General features: G+C 41.4%; 1 protein-coding gene across 2 annotated transcripts in view; it reads right to left on the bottom strand.

Annotated features, from left to right (window-relative positions):
• Positions 1–19,230, bottom strand: part of TFG (trafficking from ER to golgi regulator) — a 60,267-nt gene that overhangs the window by 22,168 nt on the left and 18,869 nt on the right. For both annotated transcript variants that reach the window (XM_082245215.1, XM_082245216.1), the window contains exons 2-3: positions 15,701–15,910; positions 5,878–5,961 (exon numbers count right to left, since the gene is read on the bottom strand). In XM_082245215.1, the coding sequence (XP_082101341.1) occupies positions 5,878–5,961; positions 15,701–15,884 (268 nt within the window). In that variant the 5' untranslated portion in view covers positions 15,885–15,910. The remainder of the gene's footprint in view (positions 1–5,877; positions 5,962–15,700; positions 15,911–19,230) is intronic.

Genomic DNA, 19,230 nt, shown 5'->3' with positions numbered 1-19,230 from the left:
TGAGTGATGGAGAAAACCCGAGGAAGAGGAGAAACATTGGAATCCTAGTCAGTACCTGTTTGCACCTCTAACATTGGGTCTCTGACATGTGTGGATGTTGCTGCATTATGTAAAACTAATAGAATAGGGTTTACATTTTAGGATGGGGTGCCTCAATTTTGAAAGAGGGTGGCTCGAGACTGTCCATAATTTTCAAAGGTGCCTTGATGGGAAAAAAAAAAAAAGAAGCTGAGAAACACTGGTCTAAAGGTTTCAGCTCCACTGGCCACAGAGTTTAGCAGCCATAGGCTTTTTACACTTCCCTCTTAGTAAAAGTTAAGGCTAGTTTAGACTAGGGCTGCTCTCTGAAAAGCATTCTGTATTTAGATCACTCTTTAGAGGGCATTTGACAAGTGTTGTATTATCTCCTAATCATCTGTTTTAACCCCCTAAAAACTGAGGCTGCAGGGGCACCCCTTTCAGTTCAATATGTCGGGTTCCGTGGATAGTACCGTTTCCTGAACATGATGGTGGTAATCATTTTTGCCGTGCCGCCATGTTAAGCAGTGACTCCATGGAATATGTACTTCTCCCGCTGTTGCCTTTGCTTTGGTATAAGCAGAACCCCCCCCCAAAAAAAATAAAATTGCAAATGAGACCTTTTTGCGCTCCTGTATTTGCATAAGGGACAGACACTGAATCTGCACAGAACAGTGTGACTTCTAGTCCTGGCCTACGTTCTACCTTGATTCACAGTTGCATTTAGTAAAACAAAGAATAAAAGAAGGTGCGTGGCGCTGCCAATGTATACTTAATATTCTATACACATATCAAAGGTGCAAAACATATAGTATATAATAAACTGTTGTAAATCCGGTGTATATCTCCCCAATTATTATTAAAATAAGATAATAAATAAGTGACAGGTGACTGGATACTAAAATACTTATAAAGTGCCAAGTGCAGCAATACTGTGCTGTGTATATTCTGGGTGATAAACTAAATCAATAAATAAATAAGATCAATATTACGTGACCCAGCTCTGGTGAGTGTGGTCCTGGGGATGCGGGGAGCACAGAGTGATCACCGGAATCCGAGCACCCTTAAAACCTTAATTAGAAGCACCTGCACCGAAGTCACCTTTGTTTGCACAAAAATCCTATGGACTATTTGGGATTATCCTCCTTTTTAGGTTATTTATGCACTATTTATTTCTCTGAAACTCTGATTATTGCTGCTATTTTTCTTATGGTGGATATACCTGCTGTAAAGTGTTATATACAGTTCCCTGCCAACATATGATGTTATTAGTTGAATTTATTTGACACACTCAAGGATACACACAGTGGTTCACCTTGTTATTACCAGCATATGTCACCACTGATTTTAGTTTATTTTTACCTTATTTATTCATTATAGGCTGTGATATTACCACACACCTAACACTGCTATCACTATTTTGTATTTAAATCTTGGTCATCACATTTGTATTTGGCACAATATTTCAGTGTACCCTACACTGAGCTGGGTCACGTACGATTGATCTTATTTATTTATTGATTTATTTCATCACCCAGAATATACACAGCACAGTATTGCTGCACTTGGCACTTTATAAGTATTTTAGTATCCAGTCACTTATCTTATTTTAATAATAATTGGGGAGATATACACAGGATTTACAACAGTTTATTATATACTATATGTTTTGCACCTTTGAGACGTGTATAGAATATTAAGTATACATTGGCAGCGCCACGCACCTTCTTTTATGCTCTATTCTCACTATATACCTTCGGAATACAGTTTTAAAGGTGGGCTGCAGCCATCACTAACAAAGAATCTAAGAATATCCTAAGCGCAGATTTTCCATATTACATTTAGTAAAACAAGTAACAGATAAGAGCAGAAAAGAGTGAGGAATAGGAAGGGCTAGCCTAGCAAAGGATAACCAGTCCTACAGAGAACCTCCTGTGAGGGAATGATTACATCACTTTACTTCAATGGTAATACCCCCCTCATCATCTCCTAAAGCTGAAAAACAGACCAGTTAAGATAGAACATGGATAATATGAATAAAGCAAAAAGGTAAAACCGATTTTTAAGTACATGCATGCAGTGCCTGACAATTAATTACTAGATGTACTGTATGATCCGTCATGATGTACCCATCCCAGGGAAAAAAAAAAAAAAAAAGAATGAAAATGACAGTTAATACCGTAATAAACTTTGTTAATCATTTAGGACCTTCAGAAGAATTTATTTATTTAGGTTGTACACTGTTTGTATAGCAAGTTAAATTGATCATCAACTAGATGGATATATGTAATTACATGTATCCAGCAACAAATGCCACATATGCTTTCTATGTTTTTTCACAGTGTCCTAAGGGGAATTAAAACAGTGTTGCTATAGCAACTGATTTTTGACAGCATTCCACTAAGAGGCCACAGACTAGATGCTCATTTGATGATCTCTTTACGTACAGGAGCTACAATCATAAAACCTTATTGGAACTGTGGCGCCATCTAGTGCAAGATCTGTAAACAGAACCAGTGCACTACAAAAGGGATCACAACCTTTAGGAAAACCTGTGCTGAGGCTGAGATGCTGAACAAATGCTGTACTTTTCTAACCCCAAAAATATAAAAGCTGGAGTAATGTCTGCAGATACATCATATTCTTTACATGTATGATCTGTTACTAGTCCCCCACCCCTTTTAAAAATGTGGTTTTTAATCACATTATAAAATATTTCTCTTTGAGTCAATTGAGGGACAGAGCCATTCTTCATGACAAATGGTTTCGATGTCACCACCTACTTGAGCAGGATGCTAGATGCAACTAAACTAAAAGCACATCCAACAATGGGTATATATATATATATATATATATATATATATATATATATATATATATATATATATATATATATATATATATATATATATATATATATATATATATATATATATATATATATATATATATAAAATCTAAAAAGAAAAAACACAAACACACACACACGCAACAAAGTCTAGTAGATCCAAGGCCTCTGCAGACTGCATGTTGATGCCCAAGATTCCACCTGGGGGAATCATGCTTCAAGCTGTTACATCCCTGGATGTCACAGATAAGACCAGCAGAGAGGAGGGGGGTGGCCCCCTTAACCCAAAATCATGACAAACTGTCAATCTGCCAACCCTATCAGCTCAGTTCCGCTCCCAAAGAAATATATATTTATTTTCATAAGGAAAGTGGAAGTTGCCTGGGGAAGGAAACCACGGTGCACCTGCCAGAATATCTGGCAATCACCCCCGCCCACTCAAACCACAAAAAGAAAAGGACAGCAAAGGAACGAGTAGAAAAATGGGACCTGCGGCACCACATGTATATACCTGCCACAGTGTAATTGAAAGTTGAACAGGTATGAACAGGTATCACTACATGGGAGGAGAAAAGAATGGCAGCCACGACAACACCCCACAGAACTGTGCAGCTCTGCTTCCCATGGCACTGTACACCCAACACTGCGAGAGTGGAGCAGCTTTTGTTTCCCAGCAAGATCCCCAAAGCAGTGTTCCAGAACCTGAACCAGTGTAAAAAGGCAGAAACCAACTTCAGCGGAGAGGAAAAAGGAGACCCCAAAAAAGGTGAGAAACCACAGCTTGGGATGCGTGAAAAAAACCTCCTTCAACAGTATTAATCACCCCAATAAAAACAGCATATAAGAAACACCTCTCTCCAATCCTCCCCCCTCAGCCCCGAGGACATAGATCACATAACCCCACATGCAGACTGTAGTTTGCAGTTCCTTCAAGCAAAAAATCCCCACTGAATGCACAACAGGTAAGATCATGTGTACCACTGCAGGTAGGAGGGTGGGGTGCAGCGTTTATTTGGGGGGGAAAAAGAAAAAAGGTGGAGGAGAAGTGGTAGGAGCACCTGCAGCAAAATTATACCTATAATGTAACCCGATGCACCCAATCCAACACAGGACAATACTCAGTCCTGAGGGCAAGCCTAGTAGTTCTCCAAGTTTCCAATTGGGGGGACGGGATGAACAACTCTGATTCTTTAACGATCCAGGTGACTTCACCCAATCCAATACGGAAGAACACAGCCTGGGGAGCCAGCTCCTGCCAGTCAGTCACTCTGTGTAGCAGAGTTGTTGCAGCCAATCTTCCTATCCCCCCAACAGGCACTCAGTGGTGGTACTTGGGGAGGAGGGGGGGGGGGGGGAAGGGGTGGCATTACTACCCAGATCTAGAATACTTGTGTCACCCAGCACCACAGTTGACTGAAGACAAAAAAAAAAAATTATATATATATATATATATATATAATCTTTACATAGTACTCCAAAGGTGGACACTAGAGAAACTGAACTCCTTACTGCAGATGCAGGGTCTGGCCACCTCCAGAGGGTCACCCCACTGGGTGTGCTTTTAAACTAAAGTTGTATCTAGCGTCCTGCTCCTGTAGGTGGCGCCATCAAAACCCATCCGTCATGGAAAATGGCTGTGTTCAATGAATGATAGAGCAATATTAAAAAAAAAAAAAAAAAAAAAAAGGACCCGAGATCAAACCTCAAAAAAAACAAAATGATTTGTAAAAACCCAAACAACTCAAATCATACATCCCATGCAAAGATAAAGAATACTGTTCCTGAACAAATAATTTTTTTTATCTACCTCAATACTGGGCACTTAAACCCCCTTCCTTCCCAGACCAATTTTCAGCTTTTAGCGCTGTTGCATTTTGAATGACAATTGCGCGGTCATGCAACACTGTACCTAAACCAAATTTGTGTCATTTTTTCCCCACAAATAGAGCTTTCTTTTGGTGGTATTTGATCACCGCCAGGTTTTTTATTTTTTGGTGCACAAATAAAAAAAAGACCGAAAAGTTTGAAAAAAAAAAAAAAAAGTTTTTTGTTTAGGTTATAAAATTCTGTAAATAGATATGTTTTTTTCCTGCACTGATGAGCACTGATGACGCCGCACTGTCAGGCACTGATGGGGTGGCACTGATAGGTAGCGCTGATATGCAGCACTGATGGGCACTGATATGTGGCACTGATAGATAGCACTGATATGCAGCTCTGGTGGGCACTGATAGGCAGCGCTGATGGGCGGCACTGATGGGCACTAATAGGTGGCACTGATCGGCACTGCTGGGGGGGGAATGATGGGCACTGATAGGCAGCACTGATAGATGGCAATAACGGGCACTGGTGGGCAGCACTGATAGATGGCATTGGTGGGCAGCACTGATAGGGGGGCACCACTGGCAGGCTCTCTGAGCCCTGTTTGCCATCCCTGGTGGTCATGGGTGGGCATCCCTGGTGGCACCCCCTCCCCCCAGGGCTGCACTGGTAATCAATGTTCTGATTACCAGCACAGACCCCCCCTGTGATCAGTGAGTAATTAGAAATACTCACTGATCACCCCAGCTGCAGCACCGATCCTCTTCTCTTCTCCTTACTGACAGGATCTGTCAGGAGGAGAGGAGATCGAAGCCGTTACAATGGCTCTATTTACATTACATGACAGCTGTGATTGGACACAGCCGTCATGTGATCAGGAGGGCCAATCACAGGGCCCTCCTGCCGCATCTTGTTGCTCTGTGTCCGAGGGACACAGGCACATCGAGATAGCGCCGCTGCGTGTGCTCGCGGCGGCGCGATCTCGCTCCTTCTGAAGGACGTTGCGGAACGTCCGATCAGAAGGACGAGACTCCCACCTGGCCGTATATTTACAATGGCCCGGGTGGGAGGTGGTTAAACATACCATTTAAAAAAAACCCTGCTTCCTTTCAATTTTTAAGAATAGAGGGAAGATCGGGCATGTCACACAGAAAACAGCGACAATGTAATGAAATTCAAATTATACTCACCAAATAATGTAAGCTTCAGTATTCGACTGCACTGTATGGCAAATGATAAATCAGAGCTATCAAAGATAGTGATAAGATCTCCATCTAAAAAAAAGAAAAATGTAACAGCTGAGTGGTGGATGAAAAACAAAAGAAAAACAAATGGTTATTTTAACCCTTTCGTGCTTAAGGATAAAACAAAATTTTAAAGCGGTAGTATACCGCTTTTTTCCACTTTAACTACAGGTAAGCCTATAATAAGGCTTACCTGTAGGTACAATTAATATCTCCTAAACCGGCATGGTTTAGGAGATATTTGCACTGCATGCAGCCGCTCACGCGAGCGGCGCATGCGCTCTGAAGGTCCCGGCGGACCTTCAGCTTTCCTTGCCGGGAGCTTGCCGGAAAATGACGTCATCGCGGCTCCGGCCAATCACAGCGCCAGAGCAGCCAAACCCGGAAGAGACGCCGAGGGATCATGTCAGCTCCCACAGCGGTGTCCAGGGGTCCGTGTCGGGGCTTCGTTCTAAGGTAAGTAATTCATAATGAGCTAGTATGCAAAGCATACTAACTCATTATGCCTTTGTCTTGCAGGGTTTATTTATTTATTTTTTTTAGGTTTACAACCGCTTTAATGCCGAAGCCCAATTTTGCAACTCTGACATGCCTTAGTAAACCTATACATATCACAACTACTTTATGCATCCAGGTGGATTCGTTATTTTCAGGAGAAATTGGGCTTTCATTTGATGGTAAATAGTAAAGATCTAATTTTTTTTTTTTTCTTTTAATCTAAGAAAAAACTGGCCCAAAATAGAAAGAAAAATACCACAAACACACAAAAACAACCACACAACTTTTTAAAATGTAAGTGAATAAATTTCTTGCTACTACCATAACGTAGTACAGCCCAGAAACGATAGTGCGCATTCTGCTTTTTTTTAATCCCGAAAAAACACACACACACACATTTATATAAATATATATATACACACACACACACACACACACTATATATTTTTTTTTTTTTTTTCTTATGCATGTTCCTCTCAGGGAACATATCCAAGTTTAAACACTAGCTCGATTTCCCAGATGTTTCTCAAGCGAATAGCCAATCCAGCTCTGGTTCTTCTTCCCAACCTTCTACTTCATATTCCCCATCCCCCACCTCTTTTTCAGGTTTTGTAACCAAGTTTCTGTGTTACAACCTGAGTTTTCAGAGCGTTTGCATTTTCTATGTGTTGTTAAAGCTTTAAAAAATAAAAGTAAAAAAAAAAAAAAAAAAAAAAAAAGGTAAGTTTGGTCCTTCAGTTCCAGGCAGAGGCTGATCAGAAGGTATGCTGAATCACCCATCTTGCAGTCTTCGACCCATTACAGACTCACGGGAACACTCTGGAACCAGAACTGCTGCCATGTGCCCCAATGTCCACAGCAATAAATTTATACTTGTTAAAAAGGCGCTGGTGATCTTTCGGGTTTAGCAGAGACCACCGGAAGTAGAAAGAAAGATTATACTTCCTATTGCATTGGAGCGCAGGCTGGGACGCACGCCAACCGCTGCACGCTACAGGGGAAACCAGGAAGGAGAGCATCCAGGATACTGCAGATCTAAACCCCAATCCTGCTACCCACAATAACCAATGCCGATTGCCCAGTGCCAGGAGGGCACAACTAAAAGTAAGCAGCCAATTGTTGTAAATGATACATTGCATTAATAAATTAGCAATATTACACTATGTTGGCTTCTCATCTGTCTTCCTGCATATGGGCTTAACTTACATCTGTATGAGGTAAATTAATGGAGTGAGGAAAAAGGATCATAATATTCTGTTAAAAGCCACACTTAAATCAAAGTGAAGAGGAGGAGTGCTTATGGTTTGATCCACCTAAGAAAAAGGGATCGCAGACTTTTGGGGTCCTTGCGACCTACCTGCATCTGGTAAGAAGCAAAAAGTGGCACATCTAATCACTGGAGCACTTGATATCCAAGCAACAATTTTTTTTGCATGAACTGTTTTTACAGCTTGGAGCATAGTCCACTATTTAAGAACTTTATATGCACTAAATTTATTATAAAAAATAATGGATTTATTTTTTACATTTATTGTATAATATTAAGGAATATATGGTAACTTTGCACTATTAAGCACTTTATTTAATTTTGCACAGCACATTTGTGTGTCACTAGCACTTTAAATTGATATTGGTTTTACAGAGATTTATTAGATATTTACGTGTACACAACACAGCACACATATGTGCCATCAGCACCTATACCATTTTATGTGATTTTGTATTTGATAATTTATACAATTTATCACATCAGAAAAAAGAGCTAGGTTTGATATATTAATTATATTCATTTAACATCCAAAAGATCACCAGCGCCATCCAAAGATCACAACCCCTTTGTGCTGCATAGTGCAACCAGTATCAGTGTTAATTAACCCCTTTGTGCTGCATAGTGCAACCAGTATCAGTGCAACCAGTGTTAATTAACACTGATACTGGTTGCACTAATGCAGCACAAAGGGGTTAATTAACTGCTACTGATCGGTCACTAATGCATCAGTGATCAGCAGTGGCTATACATTAACCCCCTCATGCTGCATAATACAAATACCATTGGTAATTAAATTAACCACTTAAAATTATAAATAGAACCGGCGCTCAATCACCCCCAATGTTATAAAAATCACAGGAATAAATATGAATACACATCTAAAAACAAGCAAAGCAACATCAAATCAATGTAAATAAGTGAACAGTAATGTGCACAGTGACAATACGTGCAAGTATACCATAATAAAAATAAGCAGCAATATTCGTACTCTACCTAATTGTTTATCCTTTTACTACATCTGGTTGATGGTCAGCACATAGGCTTATCCTACCTTTTTAAATTAACCACTTGCCAACCCGTGTATGCCCCTGTTCTATTTTAAAATAATTTGGGGGAAAAAAAGTCGGTTTCGGTTTTCGGCCAAGGGCATCCTGCATTTTCGGTTTCGGTCCAGAATTTTCATTTCGGTGCATCCCTAATGACAATCAATGTCACGCTGTCCCAAAAGTGTCGGAATTCCTCACACAAAGCAGATAGTGCATACAAGGACAAAGCAAGGACAAGTCACTCACTGTAAACTGCAATGCAGCATGGGAGGAGCAAGGCTTTCTGGGAAATTTCATCAAAGCCATAGAAACGGCTGTAAACGGATCGAAACGTTAATGAAGAATAACTCCTGTGAAAGGGGCCCAAGGCTGCAACATACCTTCAAATAGGTTTTCAAATATATGTCAACCCTGCTGTGACATAAACAAGGATATCTCCCAGTTTTCTGGAAAGTTTCAGAAAGGAATAGAACCTATATCAGAATGTATTGTTGTCTTTGTGCCACCTGGGAGAGGAAAAGAAGGGATACAGGCTATAAAGAAGGGCAAGAGCCCCAGAGCAACACAAAAAAACAAAGTAGAACTAAAAGGTAAACCGTTTTTTTTAGTTTTGGGTAGGGAGGGTTTAGAACAGGTCCATTTTATTGATGTCTGTGCCCTGGAGATTTGTCCTTTTTATTATCTTTGAAAGTGAAAGAAAAAAAAAAAATTATATATATATATATATATATATAATTTTGGGCTGTACCCAGAAAACCTTACAATGGGGACACTCGTCATTGTGACCCAGGGGTGCCCAAGGGTTTATTAATTTGCAGGAATTTCCTCTCACTTTCTGTTTTGGCTGTGGGACAGGAAGTGAAAGGAAATCTCCCCAATGGGACAAAGAGGGCCAAAAAAACCCTCACAGGGGTTAACCCTTTCACTCTATAGCAAAAAAAAAAGTTTACACACACACACACACACACACACACATGCATACATGCATACATACATACATACATACATACATACACATACATACACATACATACACTTAAAAACACTTTCTTTTAGTAGAACTCGGAATGTCAGAGTCTTTGTGTGTTTTTATTTCTGCTTCATGTTCCCTGTGGACTGGGAAATTTTTCCAAAAAGGAAAAAATTCAAACCTAGCAGAGGTTTTATTCTCTCCCACATTGTATCCCAAAGTATCAGACTTTAATTGGTTAGTACAGATAACGTAGTATCCGGATAGCGAGTCTCGTTCAGATACAGCAGGGCAGACATTACAACAGGCTTTTCAAATATAAGTAGATCGTGAATAATTGGGCCCACCGATTTCTAAGAACTACAGAAAAATGGAAAACTCTGAAAATATGAAAGTCTGTATTACCAATTTGAAGAGTAATTGATAAATATTTTCCCATCAAAGCAAAGTTCAGGTAATCAAAAGTAGAACTATAGGCAAAATTGTATTTATTTTTAGATAGTGTAAGCAATGTTCTTATCCCTGTAGTAAGCAATGTTCTTATCCCTGTAAGTTTTTCTTTTTTTTTTCTGTTGCCATCTGTGTCTCATTGGGGAAATTTACAGTTGTGCTCATAAGTTTACACACCCTGGCAGAATTTAAGATTTATTGGCCATTTTTCAGAGAATATGAGTGATAAACACAAACTTTTCTCTTTCACTAATTTTTAGTGTTTGGCTGAAGCATATTTATATAATCAACTGGGTTTACTGTTTAAATCATAATGACAATAGAAACGACCTAAATGACCCTGATCAAAAGTTTACATACCCTGGTGATTTTGGCCTGATAACATGCACACAAGTTGACACAAAGGGGTTTGAATGGCTATTAAAAAGGTAACCATCCTCACGTGTGTGTGTGGTCAATGAGTTTCTGGACTCCTGACAGACCCTTGCATCTTTCATCCAGTGCTGCACTGACCTTTCTGGATTCCGAGTCATGGGGAAAGCAAAAGGATTGTCAAAGGATCTGCAGGAAAAGGTAGTTGAACTGTATAAAACAGGAAAGGGATATAAAAAGATATCCAAGGAATTGAGAATGCCAATCAGCAGTGTTCAAACTCTAATCAAGAAGTGGAAAATGAGGGATTTTGTTGAAACCAAACCACGGTCAGGTAGACCAACTAAAAATTCAGCCACAATTGCCAGGAAAATTGTTCGGGATGCAAAGAAAAACCCACAAATAACTTCAGGTGAAATACAGGACTCTCTGAAAACATGTGGTGTGGCTGTTTCAAGATGCACCATAAGGTGGCACCTGAAGAAAGACGGGCTGCATGGTCGAGTCGCCAGAAGAAAGTCATTTAGGGATTAATTTGTCGACTAATCTAACGATTATTTTTATTTTATTTTTTTTTTTGCTTGAGTGTTTTTTTGATTAGCTAATTAATCCTGTAATTAATACAGACCCCTCAGTAAGCCCCATCCCAGTACAGACCCCACAGTAAGCCCTCCCACCTAGTACAGACCACTTAGTAAGCCCCCCTCCCAGTACAGACCCCCCAGTAAGCCCTCCCACCTAGTACAGACCACTTAGTAAGCCCCCCTCCCAGTACAGACCCCTCAGTAAGCCCTCCCACCTAGTACAGACCACTTAGTAAGCCCCCCTCCCAGTACAGACCCCTCAGTAAGCCCTCCCACCTAGTACAGACCACTTAGTAAGCCCCCCTCCCAGTACAGACCACTTAGTAAGCCCCCCTCCCAGTACAGACCACTTAGTAAGCCCCCCTCCCAGTACAGACCACTTAGTAAGCCCCCCTCCCAGTACAGACCCCTCAGTAAGCCCTCCCACCTAGTACAGACCACTTAGTAAGCCCCCCTCCCAGTACAGACCCCTCAGTAAGCCCTCCCACCTAGTACAGACCACTTAGTAAGCCCCCCTCCCAGTACAGACCACTTAGTAAGCCCCCCTCCCAGTACAGACCCCTCAGTAAGCCCTCCCACCTAGTGTAGACCACTTAGTAAGCCCCCCTCCTAGTACAGACCCCTCAGTAAGCCCTTCCACCTAGTACAGACCACTTAGTAAGCCCCCCCATCCCAGTGCAGACCCCTCAGTAAGCCCTCTCACCTAGTACAGTACTGTACTAGGTGGGAGGGCTTACTGAGGGGTCTGCACTGGGAGGGGGGGCTTACTAAGTGGTCTGTACTGTACAGACCACTTAGTAAGCCCCCTCCAAGTACACTAGTACAGACCCCTCAGTAAGCCCTCCCACCTAGTACAGACCCCTTAATAAGTCCCCCCTCCAAGTGCAGACCCCTCAGTAAGCCCTCCCACCTTGTACAGACCATTACAAGCCGCCACAGTATAGTATAAGCCGGTGTAGCGCCGCACATGTGACATCTCTAAGTACCTGGGTGGTCGGGGAGGATGGCGAATGTGTTGCGGCAGAAGCTGTGGCGGAGTACGGGGGTGCTGGAGACGGTCAGTGCTCACCTCTTGTCTCCGACATTGGTGTGGACGGAGCCCGGGGGGGGGGGGGGGGTGATTTCACCTGGCCGGGAATGCTTCAAGCGGCGCTGCGGCCGGCAAGGGGGCGTTGACGGGCCTACGCCTTTCATGCACGTCGACAATTTTTTGTAGTAGACGCGTCGTGGCAGCCCTAAAGTCATTACTACACAAATGCCACAAAGTATCCCGCTTACAATACACCAAACAGCACAGAGACAAGCCTCAAAACCTTCTGGCACAAAGTCATTTGGAGTGAGGAGACCAAAATTAAGCCTTTTGGCCACATCCATACACGCTACATTTGGAGAGGAGTCAACAAGTCCTATGATGAAAAAGGTACACCATTCCTACTGTGAAACACAGGGGTGGATGGCTGATGTTCTGGGAATGTGTAAGCTACAAAAGGCACAGGAAATTTGGTCAGAATTGAAGGCATGATGAACGCAGTAGGTTATCAAAAAAATATTGGAGGAAAATTTGCATTTAATCATTAGCCCGGAAGCTGCACATGGGACGTAATTTTACATTCAAACATGACAATGATCCTAAACACAAGGCTGTTGACCTGTCATTGGCTACAGCAGAATAAAGTGAAGCGGTTCTGGAGTGGCCATCTCAGTCTCCTGACCTCAATATCATTGAGCCACTCTGGGGAGATTTCAAAACGTGCAGGTCATGCAAGACAGCCCAAGAATTTACAGGAACTGAAGGCTTTTTGACAGGAAGAATGGGCAGCTTTACCATCGGAGAAGATAAAGAGCCTCATCCACAAATACCACAAAAAACTTCAAGCTGTCATTGATGTTAAATAGGGCAATACACGGTATTAAGAACTAGGGTATGTAAACTTTTGATCAGGGTCATTTGGGTAGTCTGTTGTCATTATGATTTAGAAAGGAGTAAACACAGTTGATTGCTAAAACATGGCTTCAGCCAAACACTAACCATGAGTGAAAAAAAAGTTTTTATGTTATCATTCATATTCTCCACAAAATGGCCAAGAAATCATAAATTCTGCCAGGGTATGTAAAAATTATTAGTACAACTGTATGCTCACTTCCTGTCCCATAGCCAAAATAACAATGGTAAACAGGACAAATAGAGAGGGTGAATCTCTCAAATGGGATAACAGACAACAATAAAAACTGACAGGTGCTCTAATATATCCCCCTCTACCCAAAAACGGAACGAAAGCATTTGGCCTTTAGGTTATACTTTAAAATGCTATATATTCCACAAGACACAAGTCTTCAGAGATTAAATTATTATACAAGTCAGTGTGCTACTTTAAATAGAATATTTAAAACACAAGGAAGAAATTGTTCCTGAAAGAACAGTGCTGTATTATGCACAGTCTGTTAGCACCACCATGTGGCAATGTTTGTCTATTGTTAAGCTTATTTCTCCACGCAGTATGATGATGTGGCAAACCAATAAATGTTGGCTGGCTGAAATACTGCATTTGCTGACCGTGTTTAAACATACATTACTGATGAAAACATCTCAGCCAAGCTTGGGGCAGACAGAAAAAAAAAAAAAAAAAAAAAAAGGAAGGCCAGAAAGAAAAGTTAATTTTTTTTTTAGGGCATACCTTTTAAATAGGGATTCATACTATCTCTTTAATTAGAAGATACAAGCCACAAAAATATAATATATCTATATCTGCATCATTGTTTATGTTATACTGTATATTTTACACACAGATGGACAAAATATAAGGGGAAGGGAAAAAAAAACCCTACATAAAAAACAAAAAATATTTCAAAGTAATTAAATCACAAACACAAACTGCAAAAGCAAGTGATTAAAGTTAGAAGCATGTTAATTAGCAATTTCAGGTTTCAAAAACAAGATCTAAAAAGGTTTCCAAAGAAGCCAAATGATTGGTGCTCTAACTGCAGATGGATCAGTCAGTGGCCCAAGGGGAGCATTCAAAATGTGGCAGCAGGTACCAAAGATGTACAAGCTGTACAAAGAAAAGTTTTTAAATGCAGCGATACAAGCCAATCCTGTGGAAATGTACCCCTAGCTTGCCCTTCACCACCTGCATGCGCAGTTCAGTGTACATTCTCGGCATGCCTCAGTGACAGGATAAACTAACCCCTACGCACATGCATAGAAGTTCAGTCATAGTGGCCCAGCTAATCAAGACGGCCAAAGATGATGAACACAGAAGAACAGAAGAGCTCCTCTTAAGTTAAGCAGTGAGTAATGCTATGGATATTTGAGAATATAATGTTACAAGGAGGATTAATCTGCAGAAGACAAAGCAATCTATAAAAACTAGTAAGCCCCTTAGAAGAAAGTGGACTGTACATCAGCAGTTTTAAGATTATGAGCAGTTTTTTCACTCCAAGGTTCCTTCTACATCTTTTTGGGAAAAAGGTTTCTCTGCTACATACTGCCTATTAACTTCTGGCTTTATCCAATTAGGTAAATGGTTAAAATTCAGCCTGTCCCAGTTCCTCTCTAATTCAGACACCAGGCAACATACCTTCAGACACCAGTAGGGAAGCACCGAAATGAAAATTCTGGGCCGAAAGCCGAAAATGACTTTTTTCCCCCAAATGATTTTAAAATAGATAGAACAGGGGCATACACCAAAAGCAGGCAGGCGTACACCTGTAGCTGCCACCCTGTCACAGTATAGTGGTTAATTTAATTACCAATGGTATTTGCATTATGCAGCATGAGGGGGTTAATGTATTGCACAATGCTGGTCACTGATGAATTAGTGACCGACCAGTGGCAGTTAATTAACCCCTTTGTGCTGCATTAGTGCAACCAGTATCAGTGCAATCAGTGTTAATTAACACTGATACTGGTTGCACTAATGCAGCACAAAGGGGTTAATTAACTGCCACTGGTCGGTCACTAATTTATCAGTGACCAGCAGTGGCAATCCATTAACCCCCTCATGCTGCATAATACTAATACCATTGGTAAGCTCATCTCAGCGTCCTCCCCCCCGCCTCAGCATCTCCCCCCACTGCCTCAGCGTCCCTCACCATCCCAATGCAATCTCCCTACTTTCACTCGGCTCCTCCTGTGTCCTTCCTTTCAAAAGACCCGCCTCTGGCCGGCGGCCCGCCTCCTGGTGATGTCACTACTACGATGTGCATGAATGAACTAACACACCGGGCGGGCGGGCGAGCGGCCGCTAATTGCTATAACTATGCGAGCGCTTAGCTTCCCTGTCAGCGGAGGTATCCGCCTGATAGGGAAGTGAAGCGCTCACATAGTTACAGCTATTAGCGGCCGCTTGTCCGGTGTGTTAGTTCATTCATGCACATCGTAGTAGTGACATCACCAGGAGGCGGGCCGCCGGCCAGAGGCGGGGTCTTTTGAAACCTGCGCTGCGCCCGCGGCGGCCATATTTAGTATCGGCATCTTTAACCCATTTTCAGCCGAAATGGAATAAGCCCATTTTCGGCCAAAAATTTCGGTGCACCACTAGACACCAGGCAACATACCTTCAGACACCAGGCAACATACCTTCATCTTTATACTTGATGGTTACTTCATCATTGGTAGAGAGTTTTCCCCTAAATACTCTCTGCATCATCAGGACCAGCTCATCATAGGTGATATCTTCATTGTGGATTGGAATCCTGCGAATGTCTTCTCCAAGCTGAGCCTTAATAATCAGCTTGCCACTTAGGTCAAGTTGGCCATTCATGATGTAGTCTGTGGTGATTTAAGCAGCTTTAGAGAAAACAAAAACAAAAAAAAAAAAAAAAAAAAAAAAAAAAAAAACACATTACTAACAAACTCCTAAATATTTTTACCAACAATTACCAAAAAAATGTGTTCTATGTTAAATAGAAGTGCGAAACTCACTGTAGAAAGCAGCTGACAGCATAAGTGGCCAGCACACACCTCTTGGAGCAGGAACTACTATGGCAGAACCTCCCAAATCAGATGTACAAATTACAAGTTCCCAGAGGTAACAAATCCTGTCCCTACCTTGCTGACAGGTGCATCATGAACTGCACAACTGGAATCCGCTGTTGAGTGGGCTTCAGACAGATGTTACCAGTGAGGAGCTTGCAGCCTTTAAATCTGCTACAGTGTTTGTGCGAGTTAGGGGGTGCACTGACATGATCTTATCAGCGAGTACGAGTACTGATAATTGTGCTCAAGTACTCACTGAGAATGATTACGAATACCTTTGCGGTGCAATTTGAGCCCATAGAAAATTAATGGGCTCAAATCGCACTGCAAAGAATCACATGCTATTTGAACAGGAATGTGGTGTGATTCCTGCACCACTCCCGTGTGAACCCAGACTAAAGTCGCTATGATAAGCCTGGGTTCACACAGGATTGGTGCGGGAAACGGCATGCGATTCAGACAGGAATTGCCACCGCATTCCTGTTCAAATAACGTGATTCTTTGCAGTGCGATTTAAGCCCATTCATTTAGTATGAGCTCAAATCCCACCACAAAAAGGTATCGGTTTAAGGTATCAGGGAGTTCGCATGAGTATCGGTGCAACTCCAGCACGAGTATTGAATGTTACAGTAAATAAACAAATCAGATGTTTTTATTGCACAAGCAGCATTTGTTATTTTGGAAGGATGGTGAGAGCCAGTGAGGGTGGGGAAAAGTGGGAGGACTTCAGTCGCTGGAAGAGGAGCTGGAGAAAGAAAAAAATGTGATGTCCCACTAGCAGTAAGGCGGAAGCAGGGCCAGGATTGGTGTGCATGCAAACCAGGACCATAGCAGGCACAGGAGAGGTTTGTGTTGGGAACGGTTTCTGCTATTTGCACAGTGACACTTGTAAGTGCTGCACCCAACTACAAAGCGTGGAGCTTCTCTGGGCAGTGAAAGGAACCTTCAGGCTGGGTTCACACAGATCAGCTTTCCCCATATCCAATTCGCATGACAGGGAAGTGTGACTGGCTCTCAATGGAGCCGGTTCACACACCTCCAGGGTGGCTGTGCTCTGCATTTAAAAAGAGTCCTGTGCGTCTTTGGCGCAATCAAGTGCAACTTCAGGCAGAAATTCAGATCTGATTCACACCTGAAATCCGTGAACAGGGACGGCCCGGACCCCCTGCTGTGAGCCGCAGAATGTGTGATTTAGGCCTTAATAAAAAATAAAAAAAATCAAAGTGCGGAGCATAGATTACTTAGGAAAGAAATTTTGGATTGTGATATTTTTTGAAGCCCAACACTGGACATGGAAGATAAAAAGTTTGACCCAGCAGGTGTATATGGAGAGAAGGATACGTTGTTATTCTTTTGTGTATAATCTTAGAATACTCAAATAATCAAGAATCACAAGTACAACAGTTATGATTACCAAGATGACAGTAAAAGGAAATATGACCTACCAAAGAGTAAAGATTTGGGTATAATGGGATTGCACTCTAGCCACCTGCAGCCCCTACTAACAAGAAGCTTAGATTTGCTCAGGTATTACTAGTACCAAATTTGTCAATATCCCATTTTATTCTGTTCAGAAAAAGTGAAATTACTTCTAAACCTTTTCCAACCCACTTACACTTGTCTATTTTCCTGCAGTAAAATAGATGAGTTTTATTTAAAAATACCGTACATTTCAAGCAGAAACCCACTTCTTTACTATACAAAAAAAATAAATAAATGAGAACATGTGATATTTGTTTATTGCAGCATGTTAAGAGCTAGATGACAGTTTTAGTAGCTCAATTACGCTACTAAAACTGGTAGGAGCACAAGCATTATTGAAATAGATGAAACAAATAGTTTCCCTACAGAGTAAGCTACACATGGAGTATGCTGTTGCACATAGTACCAGAATTGCTCTGAATGATCAAGAATTGAGCCAATATGCAGGATTAAAAATTGTGACTACAAGCTACTTGGGCAATTTACAGCATAGGGAACTATTTGTACCAACTGTTTAGCACGCCATTGCTTTACCTAGCAATTAATGGCTACCAAATTTTAGCAGCATGACTGAGCTAATAAAGATCTATGTAGCTTTAGCCTTAGGGTCTTTCACACTGCTCTATAGCAAAATTACAGTAAAAACGAAAACTGTAAATTTGCTGTTTCTCTGAGGTTTCCTGTGTGTTTTTGGATTGGCTGTACCTGTGAAATATAGAGGGGACTCAAAAAATGCACCAAACCGCAGTGCGTTTTTAACCACAATTTTAATGGGTTTTCATTTCACAATAGGGGCGCTGCATTTTGGTGCGGTTTTCAAAACCAAAGATGCAGCACTTTCAAAACGCACAGCACCCGTAAAGCAGGGATGTGAAAAAACCCATAGGATTTAAAGGGAAACTTTTTTTTTCTTGCAAGGTAAACTTATCAGTGTGAAGGGGCCCTTAGGAAATCCCAGTCACCAGCAGGAGGTCCTGATTCCCTTATATAGATCTTAAGTGAGACCTCATTTAAAATACTGTGCCCTGTTCTGGAGACCTCACTTACATGAAAATATTGATTTAAATAGAACGAGTCCAGAGATGGGGAACAAAAACGGTGAAAGGTCTGGGGAATAAAATATATCGAAAGCGACTTCAGGAACCTAAAAAAGGCATGATTAAAACCTTTAAAAACATCAGGGGGGGGGGGGGGGATAAAGGTTCAGGAAGGCCATTTTTTCAATATGAAACCAAACCCAAGAACACTGGTACTACATTCGGAATGTTGGCATGAAGACTACTTTTGCTTCCAGTTGGTCTACATAAAAAAATAGGTTCCACATTGTTCACTATAGATCTTAAAGTATCACCTTCCGCTTGGGATATCATCAGGACAGTACAGGGTGTCCCAAACCTTTTCCTCAAATCTCCCCAACATTACATTGAATGATTTTAGTGCCCCAGCAATACAATTTAGATTTTTGTGTGGATTAGAATTATTTCAAGCAACTAAGACTGGAAAAAAATGAGGGGCCCCTTTCACACACAAAAATTATATATATATATTATATATACACACATACACACATACATACACATACATACACACACAAGCAATCCATAAATTTACAGGCCATTTGCAGCCCAAGCGCCAACTTCTAGCTGCAG

This window comes from Pelophylax lessonae, assembly GCF_965119305.1.
Source record: "Pelophylax lessonae genome assembly, chromosome: 2".
Classification (NCBI taxonomy): Eukaryota; Metazoa; Chordata; class Amphibia; order Anura; family Ranidae; genus Pelophylax; species Pelophylax lessonae.
This window is presented reverse-complemented; position numbering and strand designations above follow the sequence as displayed.